This window comes from Scleropages formosus, chromosome 10 (assembly GCF_900964775.1).
Source record: "Scleropages formosus chromosome 10, fSclFor1.1, whole genome shotgun sequence".
NCBI lineage: Eukaryota > Metazoa > Chordata > Actinopteri > Osteoglossiformes > Osteoglossidae > Scleropages > Scleropages formosus.
Genome location: NC_041815.1, coordinates 20,146,635 through 20,168,486, shown reverse-complemented (window position 1 = coordinate 20,168,486; position 21,852 = coordinate 20,146,635). Strand labels below are relative to the sequence as shown.

At 44.8% G+C, this 21,852-nt stretch overlaps 1 protein-coding gene across 1 annotated transcript; it reads left to right on the top strand.

The window, feature by feature from the left end:
- Positions 1-1,238: 1,238 nt before the first annotated feature.
- Positions 1,239-21,299, top strand: bace1 (beta-secretase 1). Its single transcript, XM_018740398.2, has 10 exons — positions 1,239-1,449; positions 1,632-2,346; positions 9,756-9,844; positions 9,991-10,207; positions 10,733-10,870; positions 11,180-11,314; positions 18,596-18,697; positions 19,092-19,241; positions 19,613-19,784; positions 20,150-21,299. Exons 2-10 carry the CDS (start codon positions 2,044-2,046, stop codon positions 20,380-20,382), a joined length of 1,539 nt encoding a protein of 512 aa, XP_018595914.2. The 5' UTR covers positions 1,239-1,449; positions 1,632-2,043; the 3' UTR covers positions 20,383-21,299.
- The last annotated feature ends 553 nt before the right edge of the window (positions 21,300-21,852 follow it).

Here is a 21,852-nt window from a genome sequence, read left to right as displayed (position 1 = left end):
CTTTGCTTTGTCCTCCCAAGGGGAGACTCTGTGCAGATCAGAATCGGAAGAGAATGCTGTTGTCCTCTCTGCTTCAATAGTGCTTTCTTTCACTCAGCCCCTCACTCACCTGTCTCTCTATCATCGTGCCTGTCAAGCATAGTACACTATTCTCATGTCTCTGTAAGGTGCCAAGAAACACAGATGGAATAAAGTCAAACAAAACCTCACGCCCTACTGCTTTGCCTCTATCTTGCTCTTATTGCAAAAAGAAAAACCCTAACCATTTTCGAATGTGAATGTAATACTGAAGTTTGTGACGTCTAAGCTTTTTCTTACTTTCTTGGAACTTTGTTCTTCACAAGTTAGTTTTCAATTAAGCTTTATATTTACACCATACTGCAATTCCCTTCTGACAGGCCTTTCATAACATGTCATGTTACTCAAAAATACTGCAACCACACACACACACAGTTTCTGAACCGCTTGTCCCATACGGGGTCGCAGGGAACCGGAGCCTACCTGGCAACTCGGGGCGTAAGGACACACCCAGGATGGGATGCCAGTCCGCCATAAGGCACCCCCAGCAGGATTCGAACCCCAGACCCACCAGAGAGCAGGACCCGGTCCAACCCACTGCGCCATCGCACCCCCTCATACTGCAACTAATTGAGTTTATTAAGTTCCTTTCTAAATATACACCTTTCACCTGCTCCACTCTCTCAGCTGGTTTCTCTTTGAAGCCAGGAGTAACTTTGAGATGCTGATTCTAACAAACAAGAACCTAAACGGTTTGGCTCCTCTTATTTTCTTAGGGTGAGGCCCTCGGCGTATGCACGTCCCTGTTGATGTTCTACTAATGTGTTGTAGCCGGTGCAGTCTTCTGTGGAGCAGTATGCTGGGCCAACAGCATTTCTACAGGTGGTGCCATTGGACTGAATAAATAAATCAGGAAATATGGCACGGTACAGGGATTTAGGCCAGGCTTTCTGGAGGAAGGAGTACGGAGAACAACTTTTTTCTCATTTGCTTATTTTCAGGCATCATCTCTTTTTGCACTATTTATTGTCTGTTTCTAGACTACTTATTCTTGTGTCATTCCAGTGCCTATCTATCTATATATCGGCGGTGCGTCCGTCCGTAGACTATACAATACTTCTCTGCGACGGCAGTGTGGACGAGGAAAATAAAACTTCAAATCCCAGAACCGCACTGGGTGCGCAGGCGCACTGCCGGCTGCGATTTGACTTGGATGCTGACGGCACTTCAGTGGATGTGAGGGAGGTGAGGAGGAGGGAGGAGGGGATGTAGTGGAGGGTGTACCAGGCAGGGTTGCGGATTATGGTGGACGATGGGAGAGCGGCTTGACCGTGTGACTCGACGATGTCAGGACAGACAGCAGGACTGAGGACCCCCAGGTGTCCGGACCTCAGCTCTTTGACCGATGGAGGCATCTAAAAGACAAGTTCTGTAGGTTGTTTATCTCTTTTTTAGCGCTGCAGTCATTTATCCTTTGATCCTTGCGACACTCGGAATCCTTTCGTATTTTAAATATAATATATGACAGCTACAGTACAGATCCGTTGTTGCATGTGTTTTTTTTTTTGCACTTGTTCTACTTAATTTTCTCGCTTATCTGTTTTTATCGTCAGGAACTAGCGATAGGGCTGAATGATAATCATGGCAGCAGGACGCGCAAGGTGGTAGCAGGTTTCTAAATTTAAACTTAAGAAGAAGAGGAAAATAAGCGGGGAAAGAAAGAAGACGAACGTGTCAGGAGCGATAGGAGCTCGGCTGCTTTTTTTTTTCGCTCTTTTCCATTGAGCGAAATAACGCCGGAACGGAGGTACAGCTCGGGTTCTGAAAGGACGTGGGATCCCGTGGCTCTGACCGGGCAGCGATGGTGCAGTGACTGTTAGAGGAGACCGGAGGAACGGGACCAGAACGGACTGGAGCGGGGCGGACCGGCTCGGTGTCGCCGGGGGGCGCGCACCGCACGCACGGGAAAATCGCAACCCCAAGCAAGAGTGACACTTTTTTTTCGTACGAAAAAGACGATCTGAAATGGAGGTGCCGCATCTCGCCTGGATGATGCTCCTGTGGACGCTGTCGTCGGGCCTTTCCGGGGACGCGCGCTCCACCGCTCGCGGCGGCGAGCCGACCCCGCTGGCCATCCGCGTTCCTCTGCGACACGGGCTCCAGGCGTCGGAGGCGCAGCGCGCGGGCGCGCAGCACGCCCGGGGCGCGCGACGACGGCAGCGCAGGGGGGCCGGCAGCATCAACTTCGTGGACATGATCGACAACCTCCGCGGGAAGTCCGGGCAGGGCTACTACGTGGAGATGGCGGTGGGAACCCCGCCGCAGAAGGTGAGGTGGTCGGGGGCGCGCGCGTCAACCGGTTCCGTGCGCTGCCGCGTGATGGGCGGACTATGCACCTGCGCGATCCCGTGTCTTTTCAACACCTGTCAACAGATGTGGTGCGGGCGGCCACCCTGTGTGCCTGCACGCGCGGTGTGGTGGGTGGGGACTTGTGTGTCACAGTAAAATGCCCAACTGAATGTAGGTTCATTTGTTCTGAATACCCTCACTGGACCACTTACAATTTAGTGAAAAAGTTGGAGCTATTTATTTTGCAGTTTGTGTGCCTGCATGGGGTTATTTGGTACAAGCATGTTTTGCAATGTGTCAGTGTGTGTGTGTGTGAGTGTGTGTGTGTGTGTGTGTGTGCTCAGGAACCGAGTGCCTGTGCTGTCTGTGTGTGAAGGGGCTTATTGTATAAGGAGTTCTTCTCTCGCCCAGCAGTGGGACAGGGACCAGGCCAGCACAGGGACTGCTGTGATGTGCCCCCCATCCCCCAAGGGAGTCCCACAATGCACTGCAGCTGAAATTACTGTACCCTATTCTCCCCATTCATTGACACACAGCACTGCTTATCTGACTGCAGCTGAAATAGCTAAGCTGAAAAATATAAAGACAGCGACAAGAATCTGACTGATGAGCTGCGAAAGTAAAACAGTCAGTGGAAGGGTCAAATGACTGAAACCCTGAGCCACATACATTTTATTGTGTAAAATCTTGGCTAAGGGGGAATATGTGTAAAACACACACACACACACACGAAAGGACTCTTCGGCTGACAAGAGTCCTGTTTCGTAAGAAGATTGACCTGTTATTTGAAGTCCACACATACAGCTGTTACACTTGTGTGATTGAGCAAACCTGCATCTAAGCACAATGAAAGGATGTCAGCAGGCAAAGGGGCCGACAGCCAGCGCAGCTCAGATGAGAGCATGGTGCGGTTTCCCAGAGAACGCTGTTATCAGCAGGGTGCGGGAGTTATCGGTGTCTTCCTGTAATGGGGGGCAGGCGTGGGCACGGAGAAGGGCTGGGGGGGCACGGAGGATTCTACGCTTTCCCGTGAAGGTCTCCTGCGTGGCAGGATACAGCCTGGCCGTCTCAGGCCCAGCGGGAGGGAAATGAGTAAGGTGGATCAATGGCCAGTGTGCTTACACATCAGAAATGTACGAGAGTGTGGGGCAGGAATGGGTAAGGTGTGGCGTTGGGAGGGGGAGGACAAGGAGTGCTGACTGCAGCTCCACGCTCCAAACCATTCCTGTGTGTTACCCTGTGCCAGCTGACTGCCCTGGGTTGCAGAACTGTGTTCGGATTGTTCGGCGCTTATTTGGAAATGGTACCAGCACGCCGCACCAATCAAACATAATGGAAACGTGCTCAGACAATCCCTTCTTTGCTTCCTCAAAGAAATCATGAATAGATGAGGAGCTGGAAAATATGACACAGTGTATTTTTGTCCAGTGGGAATAACTATTTCTAAACCTGTGTTTAATGTTAATGTTTAAGTTACACAGGAAGAGAAGGGATGTGTTGGGCTTGCACAGAGTTCTATGTATGCACCATCAAGAAGGACTGGTGCTTCCCCATACAGAGACTAACAGAGCAGCAGGTAGTGTCCTATATATATACTTGTAGGTTATTCATTTCATTCTCCAGAGTTGGCTTGTTGTAGTACTCTCAAGTCTGTTGCTAATTTGCTCAAGTGTACAGTAATATCAGGCTTTAAGCTCTTTTGGATAGGCCAGTTGTGGAAACATGTTCAGATCGCCAATTTAATATGTCCTCATAGATCTCCGTTCCTCTCATCTCGCTGTGCATTTTTCTCAATTGGCTGCTCTTTTCATTCTCCCATCCTCTCCGTCCCCTTGGTTGCTCTCAGGTTGCCCTTTCTCTCTCTCCTCTCTCTCCTCGCTCCTCATCTCTTCCTCCCTCGTCGCCTTCCTCCATATCGGATTGTGCCCAGTCAGTCGAGTCAATCAGGCCAGCAGCCGGTCTCTGGTGTCCCGTACAAAGTAGATCAATAAAACATTCGACCTTTACATTCTCCAGCACTTTTCCCCCTCTGCAACACACACACTATCACACAAATACAATTAGGCCCCCAAATACAATTGCTTTCTTTCCTCTCCCCCTTGAATTTTACCTTTATTTAACTTTCTCTAGCTATCTTTCGAGTTTTCCGCAATCTCTCTTTTTTTTCCCTGAGTTCAGAAACCAACACAAAACCAAAGTTCTGTTGTTGGATTGAAGTGCCTTCCGTTACAATATATGCATTCATGCAAGGTGCCGAATCAAACCTGACCCATAGCGATTACTTACGTGGCTTTCAGGGCAAGTCAAGGGAGGAACAGAGGTGGGTTGTTACAATATATACTGGCTGAAAAATCAAAAGCTTAAAAAAAACAAAGCCTAAATCTAAATATTAACATAAAATATATGACTCATCAGGAAATACAAATTTACATTTACATTACATTTATTCATTTAGCAGACGCTTTTGTCCAAAACGACGTACATCTCAGCAAAAGTAAAGTTTATGCATTACATTAAGAGAAAGAGACATAGCTGCAGACATGAAAGTCTCAAGCAAACCTAGTTCGTTACCTACCACTTGCTGCACCGAGGTTCATCGATCGAGTAGGTGCATAAAACACAGGATACACAAATCCTGATACTCTCCCACCAATTTTTTTTTTTTTTTTTGAAATATTATAAGATACACAAATTTGAAACAGAATTAAAATATCAGCATGGCTAATACTGTATCTAATTTCAGGTACACACAATAAGACCGATGCACTATAAAGGAAATTCATGAATCTATGGGCCAAGGTCCAAATTTCTGAAATATTTCCTATAGCGTATGCATAGCTTTGGTTAGTATGATGGAGGTACTTGTGCGATGAACATCGGTGCATAAAGTGGAAAGAAACAAACTAGGTTTACTTAAGACTCACGCGTCTGCAACGATGTCTCGCTTTCTCCTAATGTGATGCACAAATTGTATTTCTCCGAGATGTACGTCACTTTGGAGAAAAAGCATCTGTTCAAAGAATAAATGTAAATGTATGTAAATGTAGGTAATGAAGAAAATGCTCCGTACTACATTTATCTCCATGGTCATTTTACTGTAATATGGTGGCAATCTTACGTTTTCCCCAGGCAAGCATGCCGCCCACACAACAGTTAAGGTGCTCCGGCTAAGATGGCAGAGACACCTCTATGAGCACGTAGTGCATATGCTACAGTGAAACTGGCATTGCAAACATCTTAAGAATGTGGTGGCATGCTGGAGAACCAGGTTACAATACATCACCAGGTGTGCTCTTACAAACAAATGTGTATTTTTCATAACCAGACTCCTGTAGCTTGCTTTGTTCAGTCAATTACACTTGTTTTCTTTCTTCTTTTGATGTATGTTCATGGAACTCCATATAATTAGCGTGATAATTTCACTATTTATTTAGCTGACACCAACTTTACATTGATTTACACCTTCCGCAAGCATGCTAGACTAGGTTAAGGTTTCAAGTTGGAGACCTTGACATTGCAAAGTAATTTCCCTAACTGTTACGCTACCCATTAATTTTAGTACATTTTTGTAGAGCCTTAGCAATACGGTAGCACTTAATGTTTGAATCATGTGGGAATTTGTGTTGTAATTGAGTTATTAAACCTTCAGCTGTATTAAAAATTGTGATGTGTAACTATGATTGAGATGAGATACTTTATTGTCATTGTATGCATTGCGATACAACGAAATGTTGTGTGGCAGCCCTCGGGACAACAATAATTACCATCACATCAAGGATTTTGTTGTCTGCAATCAGCCTTTTTGGCTCCAGTTATTGAACTCAGCACAGGTCACATGAGCATAAGCCAATTTCTTTCATCAGCAGGATGCTTGTGCCGGGCAGGACAGCATCCTTGGTGTAACACTAGTGTATTAATGGGCGTGAACCAACACTAGATAATGGCATTGGCTGTGTAGTGTGTCTTCTTATTGCTACATTTATTCCTGTGCTTTTTATTAATTATTTTCATTGTCCTCACAACGCTTTGTACAAATCCTCTGGAAATATAAATTCTTCTTGCTATCTGTAGACTAACGTAGTGTTAGAGTTTCAAAGGAAAAAAAATGTAATATTGTGATTTCTGTAAGAGTTTGTCTTATTAGCTCTTGAATGTGTTCTGCTGCAAACATTTACCTTGAAACACCGGAAAATGTTTGTCTAATGGTCTGTGTAAGCACCGAGGTTAACTTTGGATTTAAAATTCTTTTCTTACAAATTCTCCCCTTAAGACGTTAAGTTAGGGTTTATCTGATCTTTCTTCCAGACTGTGCATTCTGACTTCTACATTTTACCACTACCCCCCTCTTTTTTTCATTTAAAATACAGTTTTGACCTCTTGTACTCCCTTTCAGTCACACCAAAATATATTTCCTCAAATATTGATTTGTTTCAATAGCATCCATTTAATTTTGATTAAACACTGGCATCCACTCAGAGTCAAATGAAACACAGCAAGCCGGTGCAGGTCCACTGGGCTGTGTTTCATCAGTTTTTTACTTTACTGTTATTATTTATTTTTGATTATTGATGGAACCCAGGCTTACCATTATGCATGGATGTCAGATAGCTAAACTGCATAGGATGCTGTGGAAAAAAACTGATATGACTGATCTCACATAGGATATGTGCTGTCTTTTAGAACTGCATCAGAAACAAATTTGCAACACGTATGCAGTCAAGTCTGTTGGGCCCCATGTGGTTTTTTTTCTCTTTAATCTTTGGAGTAAAAAGATCCGATTTGTATCAGATATTCTAAAAAAAAACTGGAATTTGGCTGACTTGAAATGGGCAATGTAAAGCTAGCCTTAAACTGATCTTATAATGAACCACAAAGGCCCAGGAGCTTTCTCAGGCTGCCAAGTCTGGAAATAAATACTGTGGAGGCCCAGAGTAACGTGAATCTGCCATTAAAAAGCAAAGTGTGTACTGCACCAAAGAGACACTACCAAAAGTAGGTTCCTAGAAACAAGGAATTGGTAAGTGTGGCCAATGTGTTTCTGTCACGCGGAACACAGGGAGCCGAGACGGCTGAACCCAAGTGCAGCGTTGTTCGTTAGATGTTGAGGGAAGAGGCAAGGTCTCAAAACCAGGGACAGGCGAAGGGTCGGCCGATCAGCGAACAGGACAGGAACGAGGATCCATGGACGTGGTCGGAGAACGAAGCAAGGAGTCAAAAAAACCAGAGATCGTGGACAGAGCAAGAGTGTAGTAACACAAGGAAGGGCGGTTGTCCCAAACGAGATTCCGCAAAGGTATGGGAGCTGAAGAGGGTCTTTATAGGGTGAGTGATTACTCATGAGCTAGTGCGGAGTCAGGTGTTGTTGCTTGTGTTGTGGGCGTGGACATGACAGTTTCTTCTCTGAAGACACACACACACACACATTTTCAGAACCGCTTGTCCCATACAGGGTCGCGGGGAACCGGAGCCTACCCGGCAACACAGGGCGTAAGGCCGGAGGGGGAGGGGACACACCCAGGACGGGTCTATGAAGACATTTTTTTAAATCTCATAACAAAACGTGTGTGTGTGTGTGTGTGTGTGTGCGTGCGTGTGTGCGTGTGTGGTGACTTCATAGCAACCCATTGCCATATCATGTAGACCAGGTGCGAGTAAATTACCTTTACTGACACAAATGAGTTCCCCCAAAATGTCTTAATTACTGTAATGTATCCATTTGGAAACTTGAACTGGCCGAAACAGATGGAGTTAAACAATTAAAGGAGGAGGTTGGAGCAGAAAACTTGCATTTGTGAAGCTTGTGAGAAACTGATTATGACATCTGTGGCCTCACCGGAGGATGTTAACATCTGCTCCAAGTACCATTGCAGCACGAGGCCCCGTCAACATCATCTCATGAGCAGGGTTTAGGGTGATGCTCTGCATGAGGGGAAAGCAGATGAAACACACTAGGCCACAATATAAACACATGTTATAGAAAAGCTTGCTTTGCATGTCAAGACATTAAACTGGGGTGGCAATTCACATTTCAGAAAAAAAAACAACACAAAAATAAAACTTAAAACCACAGTATGAGGGAGGTGAATACTTAAGTATTTTGAAATGTTTCTTTTATTGTATCACAAAAGGCTCAAATAGAGGTCCAGCATATACTGTATATTGTCTCTTTTCTTTCTATAAGTGACCAGAATAGTTTTTGAAAGTAAAAATATGTGTGCGTGATTGCACATGGTTACTTAATTTATGAAACTGGAACACCTTCTGCAGGCTGAATTGTTCCACAAACCACAGCATATATGGTCATACCCCAACATACACCCATTCACCCATTCACACATTGTCTGAAACCTCTTGCCCTAAGCAGGGTCGCAGTGAACCGGAGCCTAACCCGGCAACACAGCGTGTAAGGAGGCACACCCAGAACAGGATGCCAGTCCGACACAAGGTGATGTAGGCCTGCAGAAAGATTAGTATTTAGCTAACACACTTATCACACATGACTTGCACTGCAACAGTCATTCATCCCTCTCTTCAGCAGAGCAATGTTTGCAATTTACCTAAAACATGTCTTTGGATGGAAAATGGGACACCAGGAGGAAACCCAAGTGAACAGGCGGGGAACATGCAAACTATGCAGACTGAGCGGGATCAAACCCATGTCAAATCGTACAGCCCACGAGCTTTGAGACACCAGAATGGCCGTGCTACCCAGACAAAAGACAGTTCCACCAGATGGTCTATGCAGTTATAGTTTGGCTCATGTTGCATCAAGTTCTCAAAATCCATTTCCCCTTGATTTGTGGTTTTACCTGTTACAACCTTGGTAATTATGGCTCCCGTTTGGACTGTCCAAACGATGCCAAGCTGTTTGGTGAATGTGATTTGATTTGCTTTGTTTTCATTGACTTCTTTGTCTTTCTGCTTCTGCCCTGATTTTTGCTTTTATTGTAGAATAAATAGACAAGCGTTGAAAATTATATGTATGTATGTTTTGTTTGTGAGTTTTAAGCATATGTATGTAATAGCTACAAAAAGAGCTGAAGGAACACAGGCAGACACAATATTATAGACTAATTATGGAGTGGAAATTGCCTTTCTATGTTATTGTGGTAACCAGTGTTTACTACTTTAGTAATTATGTCCATTTGAATGGAATTTGGTGAGGTTTTGACATAAATAGGTGTCAGTCTTGGAAAATTTTTAACCACTTTAAAAAAAGATATTAATGACGTCTTCAATTTTTGACAGTTCACCGTACAAAGGGGTTTACAGCATTACCTTCGTAAGGTAGGGGGAGGACTATAGTGTGCACAAGAATGTCAGTTATATAAAACACTACTAACCTGCTTGCAGCTATTTATTTGTGGTTTGTTATGTACGTTGCACAGCTGAATATCCTGGTGGACACAGGAAGCAGTAACTTTGCAGTAGGTGCAGCAGCTCACCCCTTCCTTCGGAGATATTACCACCGCTCACTGTGAGTAAACACAAATTCGATGTTCACGCTGTATTACAGTGCAGTCTCCCTCCTTTTCGTACTGCAGTGGACACAAAAACCTCAAGCGCCCAGTGGATCATTTACATTTATTCATTTAGCAGACATATTTTGTCCTTTCCTTCCAGATCAAGCTCCTACCATGACCTGGGCCGTAGCGTGTATGTGCCCTACACTCAGGGCCGCTGGGAGGGCGAGCTGGGCACCGATCTCGTTTCTGTGCCCCACGGTCCCAACGCATCACTATGGGCCAACATTGCCGCCATCACCCAATCTGACCGTTTCTTCATCAATGGCTCCAACTGGGAGGGCATCCTTGGGCTTGCCTACGCCGAGATCGCCAGGGTGAGGGCAATAGACAGCCATGTCAGGAGAAGGGCCTCAAACAGGATAAGTAGAGGCTGGATGGGGTCAGTGTGGATGTGCAGTAGGGCAACATGCAGAGGTGAAAGAGAACATGGGAGAAGTGAATCAGACATGAAGGGATGAAAGCTGTCCATCCAATGTGTAGGTGAATAGTGAAGGCAGGCTTCAGGTTTGGCATATGGACCTGTAGTGTGTCGGAAATTAGAGGAAATGGACGGGTTTTTGATAGTATCTCCTATCTGGGCTTTGCAAAGCTACACTGAGAAAACAGAGCAGGATTTCATTATGTTTTCAGCAACTCTTGCTCATTGTTTGTTAATAATAGCTCCAGTTTGTTTGCCCTCTGTCCAAGTCTCAGAATTCCATGCCAGGAGGTGGATCCATTTACTGGCTTCACATACAATCTGAATGTGAATGAGAGGTAGTGACATGGTGCTCATTGCCCTCCATCTAACCCCAGGCTCTCCTCTCTTTCTTTCTCTCTCCTCCCTCCCCCACCTGTAGCCAGATGAGTCCCTGGAGCCTTTCTTTGACTCCCTGGTGCGCCAGACCCCGGTTCCTAACCTCTTCTCCTTGCAGCTGTGTGGCACTGGCTACAGCCAGAACTACAGCCTCGGCAGCGCCACCGTCGGGGGCAGCATGGTGAGGATGAAAATAAGATGAGGGTGGGGAGTGAGGGAGAGAGCAGGTTGAGGATGGGGATTTGCAACATGAAGGCAGGCAAGAGGGGAAGAAAGTTGATGGTAAGGTGAGTGAATGGTCATGTAAATGAATTAATGGGAGGTGTACAAAGGACAGTATGAATTAATGAATGAAAAACTGATGAACTGACATTTGGTAAACAGAATTAAGGGAAAAGAAGTTGTTAAGGACAAGAAGGAAGGACGTAGGAGGTGTATCCAACTTGCTAAGCTTTTTTTTCACTTTTATCCTTCACTTTGTTATCCTCAGATCATTGGGGGGATTGACCCCTCTTTGTATGTGGGGGAACTTTGGTATACACCTATTCGCCGGGAATGGTATTATGAGGTCATCATTGTGCGCATCGAGGTCAACGGGCAGGACCTGAACATGGACTGCAAAGAGGTAAGAGACTATTGGATGATCAGTGACGGATGTGTACACCCTTTTCCCAGATGTTTCTACTTCATTCATGCACAAACAACTGCAAAAGATTTATTAAAACCTCGACTCTTCATGTTATGGACATTTAAGTTATGAGTTTTTATGATGATATGTTTTCCATTTAAACATTTTTAATTGTGGTGACATGGTGGCGCAGCAGGCTTGGCTGGGTGCTGCTCTCTGGTGGGTCTGGGGTTCAAGTCCTGTTTGGGGTGCTTTGTGATGGGCTGGCGTCTTGTCCTGGGTGTATCTCCAGCCTTGTGCCCTGTGTTGTCGGGTTAGACTCTGGTTTGCTGCAACCCTGCTCAGGACAAGTGATTTCAGACTGTGTGTATTTTTATTTGTTTTTTTTCTTCACCACTGTATTTTATAGAATTTTGTTTGTTCCGCAGCAAATAAAACCTGCATTTCTGTGCCCACTAAATAAGTAAATGGATAAAAATTAATAGTTACAAATGTCAGTCATTGCTCTTCTGTGTTTGCACTGCCATACAATGCAGATGGCTGGATTACATATTTTAATTAATTTTGCTGTGTTTTAAATCACAGCTATATTTTTGCTGTACAATTCTCTGTGCTGTTTTTCGTTGTATTCAGTTTAGGTCCCTTCTTCACGTTAGTTTTCTACCCTAAACAGGTGCAGTGTGTTTGTGCAGAGCCGCACTGTTTCTTTGCCTAGGGTGAATTTCATTTTGCCTTTCCGACATTTGACTTCTGTTGGAAAAGCGAGTATGTTTGTTTTCCTTGCCTTTACTAAAATGGGCCAGTTGTGAAAATGCTGCACTAGCAATCAGGTCCTGCTGCAACCTTGTAACCTTCTGGGTCTCTGCAACATGGGTGTTCTTTGTACTGAAGGATTTTCATCAAGACAGGATTTTTTTGACATGATGACATGCACATCTGTGTAGATGTTGAAGAGCTTGTGCTGTTCTGTCATACCGAACACCCCAATATGAAAACGGTTCTTTTGTTAATTTCATTGGGGTGGAATGTGGTGCTGTGGTCAGAGTCATTGCCTTACAAGCAAAAGTCTTGCATCCAAATGTCATCAGTTAAATGAACACATAATATTCCATTCATCTGTTATGATTAACTGGTTGTACTTATACATGCACATGGTGGTCCAGAGCCTATGCTGGGAGCAGAGGGCATTTGGCAGGCAAATTGCCTTGAACAGGACACCAGTCCATCACTGGGAAATCACACACACTAAGGGCAATTCATAATCACGGTTTCACTTGAGACATAGATGTATTCTGTTTCTGCCTCTGTTGTACATTGTCTCCAGAAAACTTACAAATTTTACTCTGCAGGATGTACTTAAAGCAACTAGGAAAACCCAGTAAACAGGCAAAATAAGATCAGTGAAATTTCTGCTTCATACGTTGGCTATGATGTTAATGATGACTTGTCATGAGATCTGGAAAAAATAATTAAATTCCTATTTAATGTTTCCTACATTTTGCTTACCCAGGTTACTGTCCAAATAAACACCTCAGTTGACTTTGGGGTGTAATTCATCGCACATTTTTCATTACAAGTGCCAGCGGAAAAAAGAAAAAAAAATCCCACCCACTCACACTGAAGAGTTTTATAGCACATCCTATAAAATTATTATAGAATCTGGCCTGTAAACTTCTTGGGCTGGAAGGCTCTTGCCTTTGGTAGACAGTTCCTGTGAAAGAGCTTTTGGTAATCTTTTATTGATGGCTCTTGTTTGTTTAATTTATCACAGATGTAGCTGCAGTCAAACTGTCTCACTAGTATGATTCACTGCAGAAGTGAATGGTCCATACAGATATTCGTGTTCAGGATTGCTTATCATTTGTCCCATTTCTTTCAAATCCTTGTCAGAATTCATGGCAGCGACTTCATGCTTTGTTAGACTTGGTTCATATCCTCAAACAAATTACTGATGTACATTGTTGGATTATTGTGTTTCTGTAGTTGTGTTTTTTTTTTTTCCCTAATTTTGAATCTTGCTGATGTTGTCTCATAGTTACAAATTTTTTAAAAATCCTGCTCTATTTTTAGGTTTTTTCTTTTTCTTTAAAGTTTTCATTTTGCCTTGTTTGTTTGCCCTTGACTATTGTGTTTTCAGGTTTAAGGACATCTGGGTTTTTCCTCAATATCAAGGACAGTCAGATTTATAACTCCTTTTTTCTGTAAAGAGATGTATTTACTAGACGAGCGAATACATTTGAAAAATCTGAATTATTTCATCCTCTTTACTGACAATGTTGTATATTCTTCATAGCTCATCTGACAGAGGGTTTTGGAGTGCTCTGTGTTAGCCTGCTGAGTTATGTGTTCGTGACAGGGCCAGTTCTCATCTTTTTTAAAAATAAATGACTTGGGCTATGTGGCAGTGAAGTTAGTGTCTTGACGGCGAGAGCTTTGAAAAAGGGTCTAAAGCTGTGACCTGAGTCTATTATATGGTTACCAAGGAGAGAGCTGGAAGTAAACTTTCCCAAAGACATGCGTTTTTGTGTTACTGTATTCGAGTTTACATTTAGCTGACATTTTTCTCCAAAGCGACTTACAATATTAGTTTACGAACAATTATTTTACTCATTTATACAACTGGGTAATTTTACTAGAGCAATTTAAGGGAAGTACCTCGCTCAAGGGTACTACAACGTTAGGTGAGATTTGAATATGGAACAGCTAGTAGCATAGTGGTCAGCGTGATTGCCTGTGGACCTAAAGGTTGCAGATTCAAGCCTTACCTCCCACTTGAGCAAGCTGCTTACCCTGAATTGCTCCAGTAAAACTACCCAGCCATATAAATGGTTAAATAATTGTAACCTTAACATAGCAAGTTGCTTTGGAGAAAAGTGTCAGCTAAATAAGTAAATATAACTAGCAACCTTCAGATCCTCAGGTAGCAACTTAAAAAGTGTATCATGTTCTCCTTTTGGGGGAACTGAATCCTACATGACAGGTGGGGTTACTCAGCTATACTATCAAGGAGCTGAACGATGTTCCATAAACTGTCTTTGTGTATCTTGGTTTCCTTAAGTGTTCCCGTGTCGAGCTGTTAATATTCCTGCACATTTTGAAGATGCTGCTTCCCTAATCTGTCCATCAGTTGTAACCCCCCTGCAAACTGACAATCCCAATGTGATGTCTTTGGCTTATTTTGTCAGAGGTAATTATAAGACTGTATTTCTTATTACTTCCTGTCACGCTTCTAGCTAGCTGTCTCTTTTTGCTATAAATATTCTTCACGTAACTCAAAGGTGTTTAAAACTGAATTGCATCCGGAACGTTTTTCTTCACAGAAGTGATGTATTTGTCCGCCCAATGATTTCGTTTATCCCAGTGTTATCCGATATCGCTTGGCATACCTTGGGAAATTCTTTCTGAACCTGGCATTCTTTGCATTAGCGGATGTTTGACAGAATAAAGTATGGTCTCTCACCAAATCGCTGAAGTTGCAGCACAGATACGTTCTAGAGTAGGAGAACGTGTGTCTGAAAATAGACACGGTACAGAGGACCGGGAGCCTGCTGCAGGGTTTTTGTGGAGGGTTGCGGTCATGCTGACAAAACTGCTGAGAGCTTTGCCATTCATGGAGCCCGAGTGAAGTGATTGTCATCAGGCAGGATGAGATTGTGGCGCTTGCAAGCGTAGAAGTGGAGCTCGTGACTGAGTGTAATTTGCTGAAATTTCCACACCGTACTCAAGATGATGAGTCACCTATTGATTGCAGAGGCAAAACAAACTGCAGGAAGAGATGGTTTAGCCTATATACTTTAGTTCTGCTGCCTTGAAGGCTCGTTAGGGCTTATACATTTATGACACCTTCAATCAATGAAATACGCATTTGTATTGACCACGTTTGAAAACAACGCATATGTAAATCATCTTTTTCCTTTCAAACAAATTCAACCAATTTTATGACCATTTAAGATTGTGAATTTTTTTGTTCATCAGTGATTTGTTTGTGAGCTCTAAAGCCAAATCAATGGGATAATTACATCTTTGTGACCAAAGGGACAATGAGGCATTATATCTGTTCTAGCCCATGTGTGTCGCGGGACAATAAGATCAGTGGCCTTTGTGCTGCATCCGAACTCTGGCCCAAGCTAAACACTAAACTAAGGCCCTGAATGTTTCACATACTATGAGGCACTGACTTCATCTTACTTTCTGGATCAGTTCTGCGCAATCATGTGTTATTATATTCAGGTATTACTATGATTTTTTTGCATAATCAGGATTCTAAATGAAAGGGCAGCACAGTTACATACCAGGTAGCACTGGGGCCTCAGGGTGCCTGGGCTTTGTGTTCGGATGCAGATTCGTATCTGGATCAGTCTGTGTGGTTTTTGCAGGTTTTCCGCGTGTTAGTGTGGGTTTCCTTACAAGGACTTGCATTTATGGTGATTTGCCGGTAAAGTGTCTGTGTGAGTGTCTGTGTGCCTTGTGAAGGACTGGCATCCAGTCCAAGGTGTTCCCTGCCTTGGGCCCTGTTTCCAGGATATGCTCTGGACCACAGCCACTCTGCACAAGACAAGCAGTTGGTGAGAAAGGACAGGATTCTAAATGGAATTGTCTTGCTAAACTAAATTTAATTATTGTACATACCTGTTGCAAACCCGGCTTCAGTGCCTCAAAGTGGCGCAACAGTGGCAATGGCTGTCTGGTAGCTATGGCGGTTGGATATACTCTGTATATCCTGGCAGGTTCAACCATGCCGCATTGGTACCGGACTATCGGTCATGCAGGTGGATCGCCTTAGCAGAAGCGGGCGTATGGTCCATCCTGTAGAGGCTGGAAGCTAGCTAAACTGAAGAGGTGCAATGGCCTGCCCGCCTAGCCAGTGGGGTGGCGTCATTTTCTGGCTAAAACAGCACGAAGAAATGGGCCTCAGTACCCTGCACGTCAATCGGACCGTGCCACGGCGGCGGTACGCCATCCGAGCGACGAGAGGCCGCTAAGAATCTCAGGTTCCAAGAAGCCGCCACGGAACAGGACTAACCTTGCCATTTGCACCTACAACTGCAGGTCTTTGGCAAGGGGGAACGGATTGAACCACCTGATGGAGGAGAAGATGAAGATCAGATGCGACGTGTTGGGTCTGTGCGAGACTCGGCAGAAGAAGGAGATGAGTGCAAGGTGGGAAGATGGATGCGCTGTAAGACTAGGAAAAGCGGATGGTAGCAGATCAGTTGGGGGTGTCGGGTTCATCATAAGCAAAGAATGGACTACGAAGATCGCCTCATGCCATTTTGTGTCATCGCGTATCGGAGTGCTCAACGTGAACCTCTCGGGAAAGGCCACCCTTAAGATCATCCAGACCTACGCTCCCACCAGTGCCAGCGACGACGATGAAGTGGAAGAGTTCTATCGCCAGCTAGACATGGTGCTAGCTCGGAAATCCACTTACACCGTCGTGATGGGAGACTTCAATGCAAAGGTCGGAAAAGGGAGGCAAGGTGAAAGGTATGTTGGAAAGTTTGGAACTGGAGAAAGAAATGAAAGAGGGGAACGTTTGGTCACTATGGTAGAGGCGAGAAAAATCTACATCGGGAACAGCCTGTTCAAGAAGAACAGCGAGAAAAGATGGACCTGGATAGCCCCTAACGCTGCACATCGCAATGAGATCGACTACATCCTGGTCGACAAGCGGCGCATTCTGCAAGACGTCTCTGTCGTAACGCCATTCAACACCGGCAGCGATCACCGCCTGCTCAGGGCCAAGATCGTCATCGACAGGACAAAGGAGAAGAAGACACTGCAGCTGACGTCGAGGGAAGAACGTGTGAAGGTCTACGATGGAAAGCGACTGCAGGAAGCGATGGAGAGGAAATCCTGGTGCCGAATTGACGGAATTGACGATGATTATGACTCACTGATCGAGAAACTGAAGGAATGCTTGAGGGAGGCAAAGGAGGCGGGCCCAAGGGAGCAGAAGGGAAGAATCTCGGAAGAAACCAAAAAACTTCTCGAGAAGAGAAAGAACATGAAGAGGACTGCGGAAGATCACCTTGAATATTCCATTCTCAGCAGGGTGATACGACTGCAGCTGAAGAGAGACTTCGAAAAATACTGGATGGAAAAGCTCCTGAAGGTCGTCCTCGTCGCCGAAACCACAGATCTACTTCAGACCATGCTAACCGAGCTAGACATCAGAAGCTCAAGAGTAGGCCTCAAAATGAACCGCATGAAGACCAAGTTCATGCGGTCAGATTACGCAACAAGGGGCCGAATAGTGGTTCAAGGCGATGAAATAGAGGAGGTGGAGGAATACGTCTACCTTGGACAAGAAGTAAATATGCGTCGAGACATGGAGAAGGAAATCTCGCGGAGAATAAGGGCCGGATGGAAAGCGTTCAACTCCATCAAGGATGTGCTCAAAGGAAAGTTGGATAAGACCACCCGCGCGAACCTCTTCAATGGCACAGTTTTACCTGCAATGTTATACGGCAGTGAAACTTGGGCCACCACGAAGAGAGAAGAGCAAAGGTTGGTAACTGCTCAAAGGGCGATGGAGAGATCTATGCTGGGAATATCACTAAGAGAACATATCCGGAGTGAGACGATCAGAGAGAAATCCGGCGTGAAGGACGTCATCAACGAGTACGAGAAGCAAAAGTTGAGATGGGCCGGACACGTTGCTCGGTTCACCGACAATCGGTGGACTCGCGCAATTGTCGAGTGGTATCCGCGTGAGCGGAAAAGGCCACGCGGAAGGCCTCCAAAACGATGGATTGACGACATAAGAAAAACGTTTGGAGTTACGTGGATGAGGAAGGCGCGATCCAGAGAGGAATGGAAAGCGTGCTGTGACCAGCGGAGTCGATTCGACGCCCGATAGTCTGGTCGGTCAAGTGATCAAGTGACATACCAGTTGTGCAGCTTGTGTTAAGTATAGAGAGGTATACTTCTGCCTGAGGTGTGGGCAGGTAGAGGACTTTTCCACTTCTCTTCTGCTAAAAAACGTGTCTCAACACATCCAGTTCACTCAATCACCATTCCCAGTTTAGATATTAGATTTAAGGAGCTCACAGCTAAAGACCCACTTATTGCTAACTTTGTATCTCGGAATTCCGAATTGGACTGGGTCTTGGCTGATGTTGTGGATGTTCATACTGTGTCATTAGTTGTTCATCTCTCATTTGTACTACAGCAAATTGTAGTAGGGTTGACAATGCTTCTCTACTACAATGAATTCTTCTTACGTTGACTTTGGGAAAGTGACTGTATTCATTTCCACGTCGCTCCTTCTTATAGTATAACTATGACAAGAGCATTGTGGACAGTGGCACTACCAACCTCCGGCTCCCCAGAAAGGTGTTCCAGGCTGCTGTCAAGGCCATCCAGGCTGCCTCCTCTGTGAGTCATTCCTTCATCATCTTCCTCTCCTATGGGGTTGCTATTCTCATCTAATCTCTCCTCCCTCAGGTCTGGAGCCTCACCGCAGGCAGCCAGCAAATCAAAGCACTGTGGGTTAGCCTGTCAGTTACAGGACAGCTTCCTCTCTTTAATACTTGGCAGGATAGGATAGGTAGTTAGCTCATGCGAATGAAAACTAAGGAAATTTACTATACAAATGAGTTTTTCTTTTTTGTCTAAACCTGGTGAAGATGGAAAAAGAAATGTATACAGTAAATGTTTGAACCCGCAGTTTCACAACCAATTTCATGTGTCATGCATTTAAATTGAATGTGTCACCTGTGTTTTTTTCTCCCCGCACTCTTATTTCCTGTGCTTTCATTTCCTCTTGCAGACAGAGCCATTCCCATCGGGCTTCTGGCTGGGTGAGCAGCTGGTGTGCTGGCAGGCCGGCACCACGCCCTGGCACATCTTCCCTGTCATATCCCTATACCTGATGAGCGAGAATCGCAACCAGTCCTTCCGCATCTCCATCCTGCCTCAGGTACAGTTGGGGAGGTCAGGTGGACCTCAGTCTCTACAACGAGCAGAAAATAATAATTTTTACTGACATTATTTATTGTGCCAAGGTTACACAGCTGGTCCTGGAGAACTGACTCTCTTTTAATTACCGAGACCTCTAGAAAGTGTGTTAGGGTTAGAGATGAGTTATCTACCTTAAGCAACAAGTTATGCTGTTTTAACTATGTCTCATTAATCAGCAGCTTTGTGTTTGTTTGATCAGAAATAATAAAACTTTCTAAAAGGTGCTGAGCACAGTAGAGAAGACATCAATACTAACAAAACGTGACTGCTCTTTGCCTGCCTACTGTTACATAACTGTCCTCTCTCTGACTCTCTTCCAACGCCTGGCAGCAATACCTGCGACCAGTGGAGGATGTGGCATCCGCGGAGGAGGACTGCTACAAGTTCGCCGTGTCCCAGTCCAGCACCGGCACCGTCATGGGAGCCGTCATCATGGAGGGATTCTACGTGGTCTTCGACCGGCAGAGGAGGCGAATCGGGTTCGCTGTCAGCACCTGCCACGGTGAGTGGGCGAGCTGGGGTTAGAGGGAGACGGCTGGTGATGTCGCTGCAGTAGCTGTCACCCATTCTGCCATTCATATGACGAAAACTACCTGACTCACAAAGCAGAACAATCATTTCTCATTATGGTTATACTTTGACAATAGGATACTTTCTGCATTCATTCCAGTAACACAAGACAGATGAATAGACCAACAGGTTGATGGACAGACTAAGGACATACAGATGTTTGGGGGGAAAAAAAACTGTGAAAAAGCACATGAAAATAATGCAAGATGAGAAAGCAGTGAGAGGAGGGATTAGTTTCCGCCGTGCTTCCATCATCCAGTGTGTTGCTTGTCCCTCTTCAAATCTTGGCCCTCCCAGTGCATGATGAGTTCCGGACAGCGTCGGTGGAGGGGCCCTACCACGGTGTGGACCTGGAGGACTGCGGCTACAACATCCCACAGACAGATGAGTCCACCCTCATGACCATCGCCTACATCATGGCGGGCATCTGTGCCCTCTTCATGCTGCCCCTATGCCTCATGGTCTGTCAGTGGCGCTTCACCCGCTGCCTCTGGCCTGGAAGCAGTGACGACATCTCCCTCCTCAAATGAGAAGGTGGTGGAGATGGGGCAGAGTGTGAGCACGGCAGAAAACAAAGAAGACCTGCTGCACCAAGAACCGGATGTTATTTTGTACTCTTCTGCCGAGCGTCATGTTTTGCGCTTAAAAGATGGCAACTTGTGTGTAGGATAAATTTTTATCATATCCATATCTATTTTATCAACGGACTCCAGAAATGGGGAATTAGTCTCACCCCCATCTTGTGCAATATGGAGGAGGACTGCTTTATGACGGCGGTTGGTTGGGGAGTGGGGCAGTGTATGTACAGCGTGTGACTGCTTACCACTGTTTGAGTGTGTTTGTTTTTGCCTGTGCGTGAAGACTGTCCTGTGTATAGTGCAAAGCGATGGATAAGGGGAAATATATGAAACGCTAATATGACTGTTGCACGAAAGATGCCGGTGCTGTGCAAAGGATCCTGACTTTGAAATGCAGCTGAAATGCTAATTTATAAACCATTTCTTAAGCGCATATGGAAACGCACATATGCAGAGGATGTGTATAACCCATGAGAATATAAAATGCAGTATATGAAATGCTTATGTCGGTGTGTGTCTGGACATTTTGAAGGGCTGCAAATGGAAACTTGTACAGTAATGTACAGTGTTTGACTGAAACCTCACATATGCTAACATGCAAGCACACACACACACACACACACACACACACTCGGAGACACTGACAAACACACGCACCCCAAATCCTCAGCAGCCTGTTCAGTACTAGATATTAATAGTGTTGTGACTGTAGTAAATAACCTGTATAAATGTACACTAAAAGAGACTAAAGTAAATCCACAAAATTCTGCAGGTTCGTCTTGCCCGTTTCAGTTGCTGTAAATAATTTGCCCTGGATCTCAATGGGGTGAAGCTCACTGTACTGACATCCAATAAAGTACTTAGTATGACTGTGTTGGAGTGATGACCTCACTAGATGATTCAGTTCCCTTGCTGTGGTGCTGTTCACAAAGTCTGAAGATTATGTAAACGGTAAAAAGCGCCTTTCCTCATAGGAGATCATGCTGTGTACGGCTTTATTGCTTTAGGTTGCACTTTGCCAAAGCTATTATCTCAACAGCACTTCTAACCTTCTAAAATTCTACCTCAATAAAATCGCATAAAAGGGATCTTGCAACATCAATAAAATATTTACTGGAAGTGTACTGACGTAATTTAGGTACAAAGAGGTTCTGAAGATCTCGTCATCATTTACATTTATTCATTTATCGAAGGCTTTTCTCCAAAGCAACATGCCCTGATTACTATGTAGTGTTTCGCTGACACCTTTCTCCAAAATGACTTAGGAATGCTAGTTTTACCACAGTAAACTCCCTACAGTTGTTCACCCATCCACACGCTCAGAGCAATGTATCACACGTACAGTACGGGTCACCAATTAACCTGAAACACATATCTGGACTGTGGGAAGAAAATCGCAAGAACTCCACAGAGGCTGAGCAG

Bases quoted from the DNA above. Each gene is read 5' to 3' on its own strand.
- bace1 (XM_018740398.2), top strand. From the start codon at position 2,044: ATGGAGGTGCCGCATCTCGCCTGGATGATGCTCCTGTGGACGCTGTCG. The intron at 18,698-19,091 runs GTGAGTCATTCC...TTCCTCTTGCAG, and splicing joins CCATCCAGGCTGCCTCCTCT to ACAGAGCCATTCCCATCGGG. The intron at 19,242-19,612 runs GTACAGTTGGGG...AACGCCTGGCAG, and splicing joins GCATCTCCATCCTGCCTCAG to CAATACCTGCGACCAGTGGA.